General features: G+C 47.4%; 1 protein-coding gene across 9 annotated transcripts in view; it reads right to left on the minus strand.

The window, feature by feature from the left end:
• Positions 1–14,191, minus strand: part of LOC124008799 (neurexin-2-like) — a 1,096,959-nt gene that overhangs the window by 113,523 nt on the left and 969,245 nt on the right. For all 9 annotated transcript variants that reach the window (XM_046320364.1, XM_046320362.1, XM_046320358.1 and 6 more), the window contains one exon: positions 2,308–2,479. In XM_046320364.1, coding sequence (XP_046176320.1) covers positions 2,308–2,479 — 172 coding nt within the window. The remainder of the gene's footprint in view (positions 1–2,307; positions 2,480–14,191) is intronic.

Consider the following 14,191-nt stretch of genomic DNA (forward strand, 5'->3'; position numbering starts at 1 on the left):
GCCTGACTGGACAGTGTTAGAGACCGTAATGGCTGCTCAGAGAGCCTCCCTGTACTGTGCCAAAATGGTTCCTGAGTTGACCATGAGAGGGCACTTCTCCTAGTGTAGATGGAAACAAAGGAGCCACATCTAAATGAAAGGAGAATCCTGACAGCATTTCTGCAAGCTTTATTCTCTTTCTGGACATAGTTCGATATGATTATTCACCCTGAGTTGACAGTTTTCATAGGGCTCGTTCCTGGTTCACTGGTGGATATGACATTCTCCCTTATGGATAATTCATTTTAATAAAGGCTTTTGATCTTAATGGTAAGAGTGTCTTGAATGAGCTATGTCCACGGATGTTTAGCGTTCGATTTTTTGACGACATTAGTGTCATTTAAAATACATTCATTTGTAAAATGCGTTCTATGTTTGGGAGGGATGCTATTGAGAGAATCCCAGTGGTTTATGTTTCTATCTGGGTCACAGGCTTCTGTTCTGACGCGCCCCCCCCCTTAAAACTCCTCTTCCTTCTTTCATTTCACGCACCCCTCGGCTCAATTAGGAAGTCCCCCTTCCTCCCCCTCCATTCCTCTGTCCTATCGGAGCTTTGCTCTCCTAATGCGCAGCATCTCTGAGACAGACAGGGGACCTTCGAAGTGCCACTCGGAATAAACCGTGTGTACATAGCTAACGCGCATAATTGAGTAACAGCAAATCCGCCGGCGCATACTCCCCACACCCCCCCTCCTCCACCCCAAACACACACCAACCGCAACGACAAAAAAAAAAGAACAAACCCGAAAACCTCGATCAGCAGGCGAGCTGAGAAGAGAGACGCTCGACTGACAAACAACGACAACGACGGAAGAAGAAAAGATGAAAGGGAAAACGAGGCCTCCGAATTCAATTACAACGAAGGCTGAAAATAGAATGAACGAGGGGCGCCGTTGTCAACAGGCTGCTCGGCTACTGTTGTGCGCCACCTTTAGCGTTATCGCTAACCCCGTTTGGAACACATGCCACGGCAAGAAAGGACTATTTCCATCACAATGGCCACGGAGAAGAGACTGTCAGGCGGTGCTCTATTCTCCCAGGCTGTGATGCATGGACTTCTGTCCCGGTGCTGACTGATGGATCTAGCTTTTCTCTGCGGGAGACAATAGAACCAAGGTGTGTGGGTTCGATCCCCACGGTGACAGGGGATGCCAGAGTATAGAGAGGGGCCGCATCACTCCTGGATATCACTCCACAGGGGCAAGCGGTTTGGCTTTGAAACAGTGGAGTGGGTCTATTTTCTCAAGAGTTTACCTCAGAAACACTCCCCCCAAAATACCAGTAATTGGAGCCATAGAATGAGTCACCTGGAACACTGTGAAACACTCATCTGCGTCTAAGAAAACAATAATTATTACAAAGACAATTAACCCATTCCTTGCCTTCCAGGGTAGTGGTTCTACCTGCGTGAACAGATCAAGCTCAGGGATCAGAAGCAGAAAATGTCTTCCTTGGAATAACCATTGTGGAGTTGAGATGAATACAGTAGAAAACAGCGGAGAGAGACAACAAGTGAGACTTTTTTTGAATTGGCAACAAATACCCTCATAATATAAACCAGCATATTAAAGGGATTGTTACATGTTTTATTGTATATAATCATGATTATATATGACATTGTTGGGTGTCATACTCATCTGCTGAGTCATAGGTCTGTGTGTGTGTTTATGTGTGTGTGTGTGTGTCTTTCTGTATGTGTGTGTTCGAGTGCCAGAGGTTTCCCTCCAGCCACCTACACACAGCTCTAGCATTGAGGCATACCGCTCTCACTGTACCTCCACCCAACCCTGCCCCGGCAGGTCTACACATCCAGTGGCTATATCCACATTACTACCCCCCCCAAATACAGCCAGCTACAGCCAGTGAGACAGCTATATTCTGGCCTGCTGGTGGGATTTCAGCCCACGTAGACGTGAGGTTGTTTGCCTAAGGACAATCACTGCTCTCTCTCTCTCGGCCTTAATTGCCTGGAAAGTATGCAAGTGTACACTAAATATGTATGAAGTGTTTACACGGAGGGACATAGATATTGCATTTTCCTCCGCGGGGAAAGGCTTAAATTTAAAAAAAGGCTTAAATTTAACAGATAATAACTCTTGGGTTGTGGGGTCGAATCCCGTATGCCACTTAATTAACCTTGTATAAAAACAACCATGTTTTTTTGAGTCTCACTTTCTCTCTCTTTCCACTGTTATTCCTTTAGATCGACTTGTACTGTAGCCCTGTTGTGTCCCTCCACTGTCCCTCCCTCCATCCCGGTGGTCCTACCTGTGGGGAAGCGTTCGATGACGGGCTGGCTGTCCACCTGCAGGGTAGCGTTGCCGCCGCTGCGTGTGAAGCGCACCACGTGGTATTTGCCGTCGCTCACCGCCACTGCACTCTCCTCGATGGCGATGTCGTCCGTTCCCACGTTGAAGATGACGCCGATCCTTCCTCGTTCCTAGCAGGAAAGAGAGAGAAAAGGGAGCTGAGCGGGAGACGACGTCTTTCATCTCTGCCCAAGTGTGGATCGGTGAAAGGTGTGTCCGGGTTCTGGATAGGACCAGGCAGACTTCGAACCCAGGTCAAAGGTCATCGGATGCTACTTTAAACCGTGCTAGCCCGCTAAGCTAAAGCCTACAGTTGGCATTAGCTCTGGGTGCTGTCAACCACATCACCTTTAGATCTAGGATGGAGTTAACCACGTCCACTACACATAAATGAAAGGGCTATTCAAATATGCCATTATATTTCCATCAAGTTTAAAACAGTGTTCACATATAGACTCTACAGTATGACAAGTACAGTGCAGTGGCCAATGCTCCAGTGTGTGTTCTGATCACGGGTTGGGGCGTAACGGTGTTCAGTCATGCGTGAAGAATGAATGAAGAATGGACTACTTGTTGAGGACTCCGCCACCTTTAGCATTCATCACCCTCTTATAACCCCCTCCCGTCTCGCATCTATTAGTGTTGACAGCCTCCTACTGCTTTGAGTTTATTACATTCTACCCCCACCCACATCTCTCTCTCTCTCCACTCCTCCCGTCCCTCGCTCCCGCTTTTACCCTGCTCCTGCGCCCCTCGTCCTCTCCTGTCCTCAGTCCCCAGGAAAGGTCAAAGTCATTTCCAGAGTTACTCTGGCTGCCATGAGGGGATGGAGGGAGGGAATGAGGGAGGAAGAGAGGGAGGGAAAGGTAGAAACACGATGCACTACAGACAGAGACTCCTCCACTCTTCACTCCAGCAAGTTGCTATCTAGATCCCAAAAGGAGAACCATTTTGGGTTCGATGTAGATGGGTTCTTACATGGAACTCAAAAGACTTCTACCTGGAACCAAAAAGGGTTCTTCTATGGGGGACAACCAAAGAACCCCTTTGGAACACTTGTTTTCTTAGAGTGTCGCTTCTGTTGTGCGTGTTCACTGCTGTGACTGCCTAATGGCCGCCGGTGCCCTTCCCATTGGCCGCTTGTCCGTGCCTTTTTCCAACAGCACTTCCTGGTTTGACACGAGAGATCAAACTCGTTTGCTGCGGGGATCGCAGTGCACGCCGCTATTGCTCTGCTCTAGACCCCTTCTCCGCCATCATCTCCATTGTTCGCTTCATCTAATTAGCTATGTGCATTTATTTAGCTGAAAAACCTTCTCCGCATGCCACAATACTGTGAGGTTCAGCTTATGGCTTTAGCTTACAGCAATGTTTTAATAATTCATGCAACATTAAATGTTTTAGGAATATATATATTTTTTTTTAAAAGCTGCTAAAATGTTACAGGGACTAAAGTATCAAGTTAATTGAGTAAATAGGAGCGAGAGGTTGGGATGTAAAATTGATGAGTTGTGTAATCACGGTCACAATTATCGAACACGCATCTCGCCGGGATAAAACAGCCATGCTATTTAATGAGGAGAGCGCTCGGGGTGACAGGGACGATTAAGTGTGCTCAAATGGTGGTGTCACTGGATGCGTTCCGAGCGTGATTAATACCGTTAAAGGATCAACAGAGGCTTAGCCAAATGTATCAGTCAAACTGTCTGTCAGGATAATAGACCTGGTTCAATTTGAATAGGCGCCTGTGTTTTGACGGTGCCAGCCGCCGCACCTGCGATCGCCGAGGCTTAAACACAGTGGAATTCAAAATATCCATGGAGTTTGTTGACATTTACAAAGGAACTTTGGAGTGATGACCTAAGCCCCTTAGGGACGTCAAGCATAAGTCCTCAGGGGACACACGGCTCCTTGGCACTTTATCAATCAATGAACGTTATTGAATAACCAGAGACTCCGTATAGGGCTGCCTGGCTTCTCGTATCTAAACCCACTATTGATTAATAAGAACAAATAAGAACAAACAGAAATGACGTCCCTTTAATGATTACACCATCTTTTTTACTCCCAGAGGGGAGGGGGGGGGGGTCCTAAATTGCGGAGGTTAGCCAAATGCTAACGCAGTGCAGTAAACAGTAGGTAAGCACTTCTCCTGCCTCACCACTGCCCACCCACAACAAAGTGCGAACACTAATTGCGTTACCTTTTTTTTATCCTCGAGAACTAATTACATTTTCCACTAGACAATCATTTTCTTTGGGAAATGAATCCCTAGTATTAGGGTATTAGCGGAGGGGGAAGCGCACGGGGGAAAGAGATATTTACAGAGAGATTAGCATTTATGTTCCGCAACATTAGGGCTTCTTCTCTCTCGCCTGCACGGGGGAATGTGTCGACCCCCTTACACAAAGCAGCCGACGGGAATCGCTGGTTTTTATTTTATTTTTGAAAAGACGATTTCTGTGTTGCAGTAATATCATTTTAATGGCCGTTCCCTTAAGCAAAATATCTCAGGAAGAAAAAAAGGCCCATAATCCCCTATGACTGGGAGCAGTCATGCACATACAGTAGCCGTGAAATTAAGGGAGAGGGGGGGAAAGGGAGGATGGTTTAGGTACGGCACTGTAGTAACCAACATTAAAAATCAAATGTCTTTTAAAACATGAAAAGCTTAAAAAACAGTTAAGACAGTTAAGACGTCTCCTAATTTGTTTTAACCGGGAGTCTAATGGGCACTATTGCTTGGCTTTTATTGTGCCAGTCCCAGTTGTTAGTTAGCTGGGCCAATCATGTGGATCGGCAGGGGGGGCCGTTGTGGTCTTGGAGGGACCGGAGTCCTGTTGGCTTTATGGATGCTTTTCAATTAACCACTGATTTAAACCTAGGGGTGGGTGTACCATCACATCCTGCTAATGACTTCAATTAAACAATCAAAGCCCTGGGATGATATAGAGAAGGCCTAAGGAGCCCCCCCCCCCCCGTGGTCACACAGCCAGGGTGGAGTTACTACACAGCTCTCTGGGGTGGGCTACAAATTAGAGTTAAAAGCATCCGGCAGATTCCGGAGGATCCACAAGTCTCTTATTCCAAGTGTGGTTGCGTAACTCTTTAACTTTTTGGCTTTATGCTTTCACTTTGTGTCCAGTAGGGTTTTAGATGAAGGTGTTCCTGTTATAAGAAGGGTGTCGTTCCTGACCGCCTGATCTGACTAGTAAAAACCTTTCAAGCAATAGTACATTGGTGTCAGAAATGGGCAGAGTAGAAGTTGTAAAAAACTAGGCCACAGAGAGCATTTCAGAGGGGATATTTGGACATGACCTTGCAGCGTGTGAGTGTGGTTGAGGTAAGCTGGGCATATGGATGGGAATGTGAATGAGGAGTACCAGACCGAGGCCCCTGTGTGTGTGTGTGTGTGTGTGTGTGTGTGTGTGTGTGTGTGTGTGTGTGTGTGTGTGTGTGTGTGTGTGTGTGTGCGCGTGCGTGCGTGCGTGCTAGGGTTATCAGTCAGCCTCCAAGAAGGCTTACCGTCGATCAGACTATAACGAAAGGGTGAGAGAAAGACAAGAAGAGAGAGAAAGTGCGCACACGGTAGAGAGGGGATGTGAAGGATATGGAGCAAGGAGCACGGAGAGAGCGAAATAGCAACACTGCATGATTAAAAAAAAGAAGAAAATCGGGAACCTTGACGATCTTCAAGGGCCTTGAGGTGCACTGTGATCAAAGAGTCTTTTGAAGATGTCAAGATGGCTTTTCTCCCCCCACTAAACATATCGGTATAGTCAATTAAGAAGGAGAGGGGGGGCGGGGGGGGGGTTAAAAACTGACAAAGAGAGAAAGGATTGCTGCGTTTCAGGGATTTGTTTCCTGCGTTATTTTCTAAGTGGCTCATGGATAGAACAACGGTCTCGTCTCTCATCCCCCTATCTTCATCTCCCCCCTCCGCTACTCCATCTCTTTATTCTCCCCAGTCTAAGTGTGATGCCAGAAGGGACGCGGAAGACGTGGAAGGATGAATGAAGGAGCCAATCACGACTGCCAGAAAACTGCCAGGGAGGTTAATGGCGGATTGGTAGAGAATGCCAGTCATTTTGTTTATTCATTATTAAGGAATTGATGTTTTTCAGTAGAATCAATGGAAAACCAAGAGATACAGCCTGGAATTAGGTATGTGGATATATTGGCCTGTAAATATGAATGAAGGGGTTTCATTGATCAGAACCTTCCATTCTTAAAATGTTCCATTCACATAAGATAGGGGTCATATCGTTTCACCCCAGGGCTGGATTGATATAGGATACAATGCCATATTTACATGACATTGTATACTGTGGCAGAATAATAATGATAATGAATGCATGAGGCTAATCCGAACATATGAGGGATTGATTTAGTCAGGGGCTGCTGTTTTAGGATGGTTAATCTCCGTCTCTCTCTCTCTCTCTCTGTCAGAAACTACAGCAGTGTTGCGTAACCACAGGGAAGAGGTTGTTATGTAAGATGAGGCCGTATACCAGCAGCTAAAAACCCTTTTTACATTCACAGCTCGGCTAAAACACATCAAGGACTGTCTCTGACTGATGTTTTCCACCCGGTAGACCACAGGGTGTGTGGTACAGGTCCTCCAGATAAGGGGGGGGGGGGAGCTGACTGCGCAACACGTGTGATTTGGATTTGGGCGGCGGCGGTTGGGGAAACGAGGGGGGTGTGACAAAAGGGGTTCCTGTCTGGAATGTGAGTGTGCCTATCCTTCCCCCCTGTCTCCCCCCATCCAAATCTCCCTCCCCTCTCCCCCATCCAACTCTCTCTCCCTCCCCTCTATCCAACTCTCTCTCTCTCTCCCCCTCCCCCTTATCCCCCCCATCCAACTCTCTCTCCCCATCCAACTCTCTATCCCTCCCTCCCTCCCACCTCTCTTCTTCACTCTCTCCGCTCGGCACAGTCCGCCTCATTTGTATGTGTTTGCAGTAATCTGCGGCAGTCACCTTGAGAAAGTTGCCCCCATCTCCTCATCTTAATAGCGCTTTATCTCTCTCTCATTCTCTCCCTTCCCCATATCTCTTACAGTCAGTGCTTCAGCGTCTAACCAGCCCCTGCTCTGTGAGACAACGACATGAAACTCAGGCTATGATAAAGGATCCCATTTCGTTACAAATCAATCTGTCAGAGAGGCTGGGAGGGAGAGAAACGATACTCGTGTGTGTGTGTGTGTGTGTGTGTGTGTGTGTGTGTGTGTGTGTGTGTGTGTGTGGGGGGGGGGTTGAAAGATAGTGAGAGAGTGTGTATGTGGGACAACCTGACTTCCATGAGTCACACTAGGCATGCCCAGATGTGCTATACTTCCCCTGCCACTGATCTGAGGTGGTACAGCAACATTTATGCTTATCATTCCAATACAACATTTATGCTAATTGTTCTAATCGAAACGCATCTCTCTGTGCAGTCATAATAAACAGGAACTTAATCGCGACAGTCTTGCCGACCCTCAGCCTTCCACCATTCATTCCCTCCAGTGCCAGTAATTGACCCCCGGCACAAAGCACACGTGCATACACACAGTTGGATCATTACTGCTGGGTACTGGTGATCTGAGCCAGTGAGACTGGTGATTGATGATGTCCTTCAGCTCATGACCCACTGGCCCTGTAGGTCAGAACCCTCTCAGACACACCTAACACACACACACACACACACACACACACACACACACACACACACACACACACACACACACACACACACACGGTCATATGATGAACACACACAGAAGTACTGAAGCCAATAAACAAACATGAAAGAACGCCTGCGTCATTGAGTGGAGGTTGCTGATGAAGTGGGGACCACCGTGGCGGGTGGTTGTGTTTATAAAGATATGTGGCAGAGGGCTGATGGACACACTCAGAGGGTGTGTCGATGTGTGTGTTTGTCGTGCCTGAGTGTGCATACGTGCTTGTGGGTGATTGTGTGTGTGTGCGTGGCGCTCGGGGGTTTGTTGACTATTTAGAGTTTGCCCTGCGGCTTGGCTCCACCTGAACAACACAGCAGAAGTGGGATGTGTCGAATGGCTGACATGCTGGTTGTGTTCTGTCTCAGAGCGTGTGTGTGTGTGATCATGTGAGACAGGCTTGGAGCTCCCGACACGGATCAAAATGTCAGGGTTTGCGTGTGTTCGTTTCTCTGAGTGTGTGTCTGAGTATTTGGGTACGTGTGTGTGTGTTCAGTGTGTGGACGTGCACGTGTACGGCATGTGTGTGGCTACGTGTGTATGTAAAGTTAGTATGTGTGTGTACAGTCGGTGTGTCTGCGTTCAATGTGTGTGCGTGTACTGTATTAATCACAACCAGAACTAAAATCCTGCGTAATTTGGTCAGCTGCGTGATTAAGTTCTGGCTGCACACGTGTCAAGCAGACGTAGTCTAAGCACCGCCTTCGCCCCACGCTTGGTAGGACCACGTAATCGGTGACGAAAACCCAAACACCAGAACTACTGCTGGCTCAACATCAGAACTACTGCTGGCTCGTTATCCTACACATTCCATCCTGTTGCGACAGATTATATCCACTCGAGATTAGTACTTTACATGTGTACGAGTGTGTGTGTGTGTGTGTGACAACTTAGAATCCTTACAACAAATAGAATGACAGATCACCACTTGACGCCCGCAATCCTCTCCCACTCACTCAGCCATGTCAAATCAAATTGTATTAGTCACATGCGCCGAATACAACAGGTGTAGTAGACCTTACAGTGAAATGTTTACTTACCAGCCCCCAACCAACAGTGCAGTTTCAAAAAATAAAGATAAGAATCTGAGATAAAAGTAATTATAGAGCAGCAGTAAAAAATAACAATATATACAGGGGAGTGCCGGTACAGAGTCAATGTGCGGGGGCACCGGTTAGTATGTACATGTAGGTAGAGTTAATTAAAGTGACTATGCATAGACGACAACAGAGAGTGGCAGTGGTGTGGAGAGGGCGGTTCAGGAGTCTTATGGCTAGAGCCTTGACTAGAATCTTCAAGAGTCTTATGGCTTGGGGGTAGAATCTGTTTAGAAGCCTCTTGGACCTAGACTTGGCGCTTCGGTACCGCTTGCCGTGTGGCAGCAGAGAGAACAGTTTATGACTAGGGTGGCAGGAGTCTTTGACAATTATTAGGGCCTTCTTCTGACACCGCCTGGTATAGAGGTCCTGGGTGGCAGGAAGCTTTGCTTGATGTACTGGGCCGTTCGCACTGTCCTCTTTAGTGCCTTACGGTCAGAGGCCGAGTAGTTGCCATACCAGGCAGTTATGCAACCAGTCAGGATGCTCTCAATGGTGCAGCTGTAGAACCTTTTGAGGATCTGAGGGCCCGTGCCAAAGCTTTTGCCAAATAGCTTTTGCCGTGCCTGCTTCAGGTGATGTGGACACCAAGGAACTTGAAGCTCTCAACCTGCTCCACTGCAGCCCTGTTGATGAGAATGGGGGTGTGCTCAGTCCTCTTTTTTCTGTATTCCACAATCATCTCCTTTCTCTTGATCACGTTGAGGGAGAGGTTGTTGTCCTGGCCCCACATGGCCATGTCTAAGACCTCCTCCCTATAGACTGTCTCGTTGTTGTCGGTGATCAGGCCTACCACTGTTGAATGATGGTGTTGGAGTCGTGCCTGGCCGTGCAGTCATGAGTGAAAAGGGAGTACAGGAGGGGGCTGAGCACGCACCCCTGACGGGGATCAGCGTGACGGATGTCGAGGGGACTTTTGACGTTGTGACGGTGTAAATGATAAACTCAGCTATCAGTCTACATGGCCTTCAGCCTCTCCTTTCAACTCCTTAGCCTGGAGTTGTTAAAATCTCAAGTTATGACAGATTGGCGTACGTCGGCGCCGCCATGACTCAAAATCAAGGGGCACCACATCTCCAACCCAATCAAAGAGCAGAGACGGAGCGAGATTAAGAACCCTCAGCTGATTCTATTAGCCTCTCGGAGTATCACTGTCTTTAAGTGTCTCTAAGTGTCTTTAAGTGTCTTCTCTAACGATTCTAACGGTTTCTAGTCCGTCCACTGTGTGACTGAGTCAGAGGAGGCTGGTGGGGGGAGCTATAGGAGGACGGGCTCATTGTGATGGCTGGAATGGAATGAGTGGAGCGGCATCAAACATACGGAAACCACAGGTTTGACTCCTTTCCTTTCATTCCATTCCAGCCATTCCAATGTGCCTGTCCTATAGCTCCTCCCACCAGCTTCCAGTGGACTGAATGGCTCCTGGAGATGAAGAAGAAATAATAGAGACAATGGATAAGACCGTCCTGCTAAATGACTCAAATGATATAGTGTAGCTAGTGGCCATTTAGGAAGCTATGGGCCTTTTCTTTCTCTCTATTCCATGTCTGTTTCACTGCAGCCATCGTTGCTTCTCTCCGGTCCCCCTCTACCTCCTTCCCCATGGACCTGCTACAGGATTGAGTGGTGGTGTTGCATGGGACGTGGCAGGATCCCACTCGTCTTCACCTCATGTGTTGGAGTGATATGCTGCGAACAGAGAAAGGAACTGCTAACGATTTTCAGATTTTCTGGCGCGAGCAAATAGTGGGAATTGAACAAAATACACCTGGGGAATAATTAACAAAAGGTTTAATGGGTGCAATTTGAGATGAAAGCGTGAGGAAGACAAAGAGACTGAGAGAAGGAGGAGTGCCAAATTGATCAACTCTTCTTTACACAAAGAAATTAATTTTCCATGTGTTTTCAACTGTTTGTTTGTGTGTGTGTGTGTGTGTGTGTGTGTGTGTGTGTGGGGGGGGTTGAGCAACAGAGAGGATGTGAGGGAAAGACAATCTCGTTGTGTGTGTGCGCACGTGCATGCGTAATTGCACCCGATTCCCCCTCCCAAAAAAAAAAATACGCTTGAGGAAGAGAAGCGTGCAGATGGGCACAAATGAAGCAAATGGGACAAAATCAAGAACAAAGTGTTTTCGGTCTGCCAATCCCTCCTCTACTCTTTCCCTGTCCTCTCTCTGTTCCCCGCCCCACCGCAGAACAACTGCAATGGACCACAAGGGTGCTTTGTCCCTTCCTTCTTGTCCCCACGCATTTCTTCATCGTACAAATACATCATGTACACGCTGTGCATTCCAATAAAAGTTTGGAACACAGAAGTAGAATACGAGGCAACCGACTATCAATGAACAGCGATGATGTGACTATTATGCAGTTGCGATTGCTAGTTCTTTTCTAAATAAGCACCAGGGAACAGTGAAACGTCTAATAAAGTGTAACCAAGACCACTGTCGAAGCAGAGAAATACTGCACAGTAACCGTTCTCGCCGTACGGAAAGCAGTAAAACCTCAAGTACCAAAAAGTAGGCTAGTGAATTTCACGCATAACCACCACTGAAATGTATACCCTCTGTCCAGCCGAGAGAGAAACACTTTCGACGCCTTTTGTTTGTGACCATAATCAGATAATATGGAGTGCATTTTCTCTCTCAGTTTCTGCTAATCTAAGAACCGTGCAAAAGCCTTAAGAGCTCACCATCTCACCCCCTTCCTTTCTTTCTTCGTCTGCACCTCTTCTTTATCCCCTTTCCCCTGTCTCCATCCCCCTCGCTCGTCTCTTGGGCGACCTAGCGATTAGAGCTTCTGGCTACTTAATCGAAAGGTTCGTAGTTTGAATCCCTAAACTGACAAGGTGGGAAAATCGGTCGATGTGCCTTGGGTAAGACACGTAACCCTAATTCCCCGACCCTGGCCGTGACCCCACTCTCCAAGGGTGTCTCAGGGTTATGCAAAAAACACAGTTCCAATTCACACCTGCATATTAATACACACTTGAGAAATAGGACAAATAAGCACCCAACTAATTATTATTAGTATTATTATTCTCCCTTTCTTAAATTTGCCACCTGTCCGTCCATTAATCTGTTGCCCTATCTATCGTTCCGTCAGAGAGTTGGCTCTTTCTCGCTCAACTTTGTTGGTCTTGGCACAAGGTTGAAGCTTAGCAGAGGGGAACAGCTGCCCAGCACACAGGCTAATATTTGCTCGCCGCTAAACTGAGCAAACACGGATAAACCGCCCACAACCCCCCCCCCCCCTCTATCTCTCGCTCTCTTTCGCATTTCCGCCTAGCTACCTTTCTGTCCCCTCTATCTCGCTCTTCCTTCTCCGGTTCAAGGTTGTTCACGGTGATTGGTGGTTTAAGGGATGTCTGTGTGTGCATGTGGGGGTGTGTGTCGGGGGACCTTCACCTCAGAGGCCCTCTATTTTAGACAGAATCATTCCCTGTGGGCCAGTGGAAACGAACCTGTCCACTCCTCTAACTGGGATATCCTTTTTTAAGGCCCGAAGTGATTGAAACAGTCAGGTCAAAACATCCCTCGGTGTCTAAACCTAATCTCCTTGGTTTTTCTCCTCGAAACAATTCACTAACTTTACACACCTCTGCTAGGTCATCCGAGTACACTTTTTGAAGGACCCACCCATAAGTGCTGCCTGCTGGTATGCCTGTGTGAAATCATGAGTATGTGTTGTAACATCATTTCACTCTCCCTTTTTCCAGTCCCAGTTGTGTGGGGTTAAGTGCGGTGGAGACCCTAGTGCTAAGTGCTGAGGCTGACACATTGTTCAGAATGAATGCTCAGCTCAACTGCACTCTGCCTTGACACAAACATCTACATAGAGACACCTGCTGCAGAGGAACAAACTCGTGAGACAGAATTGATTTGGCAAAAACACCCAGCGCCCTTGGGGGTGGTTGCTGGGAGCTGAAAGCGACACTGAACACACCACTGTTTCCCGTCAAATCATCTCAAATAGGTTTGGCGGTGATTCAGTTAGGGTGTCTTCTCTAGATAACACCAACCACAGCAATTCACCTTGATATCTTGTGTCCACTCACAACGATGACATTGATTTAAATAACAAATATTAAAATAACATAAAGGGTTCATAAGTGCCCAATTACACGATTATAAAACCAGAATCTAGCCTACAGGCCTATGGCAGCTCTGTTGCTGCCCGAGTAAAAATAAACCAGACCACTCTCTCTCATCCTGTTTGTGATGTTTCCCCTCCACTACAGGCCTATGGCAGCTCTGTTGCTGCCCGAGTAAAAATAAACCAGACCACTCTCTCTCATCCTGTTTGTGATGTTTCCCCCTCCACTACAGGCCTACAGTGGGACATGTCAGGGGGGATAATTGGTGGCCAGCGTGGCATCGGGGATGTGTTGTGACAGGGTGACACAACACGACTGGACATGCCACACAGGCCACCATACTGTGCCAACAACGCCCCTGGGTATATCACCAGCACTAACATCAGCCTTATGGGGGAGGAGGAGAAACCGAACATACTCGACGCCAGATCCAATGTCATCATAGTGTAGAAAGACATTAGGAGTTGAGGACTCATGTTACTGGACAGTCCCTTTTTGTTTTTATTTTCAAGATGTTTTTGGGCTGCTCTAGCTGTTTTACCCCCCTCCCTCCTTTGCTGGAAAGTCCATCTCTTTTACCCTGCTTTCTACTGTGTGTGTCTGTGCTCCGCGGTCGGGGGCCAGGTGTTACCGAACACTCCCAGCAGGTGATAAACACACCTCGTTGCCCGCAGGTACTTCCTGGTAGAGTCCTGCACGGCTGTTTTTTTTTTTTTTTTAAAGCCAGCCACATCAATTCCTAGCCCCACACGATAGTAGACATCAGGACAGATTTGTTTTTCCCGCAACCCGATCCACCCGCATAGAATTGTTCCGAGAGCCAATACGTGACACTCCAAATAACAGCAATTTATTTCGTTGTCTTTATGACTCGAGAGTAATAGGCTATTAAGGCTACTCCCTTTCCCTGCATGAATGAATTTGTCTG

The sequence above is a fragment of the Oncorhynchus gorbuscha genome, linkage group LG21 (assembly GCF_021184085.1).
Source record: "Oncorhynchus gorbuscha isolate QuinsamMale2020 ecotype Even-year linkage group LG21, OgorEven_v1.0, whole genome shotgun sequence".
NCBI lineage: Eukaryota > Metazoa > Chordata > Actinopteri > Salmoniformes > Salmonidae > Oncorhynchus > Oncorhynchus gorbuscha.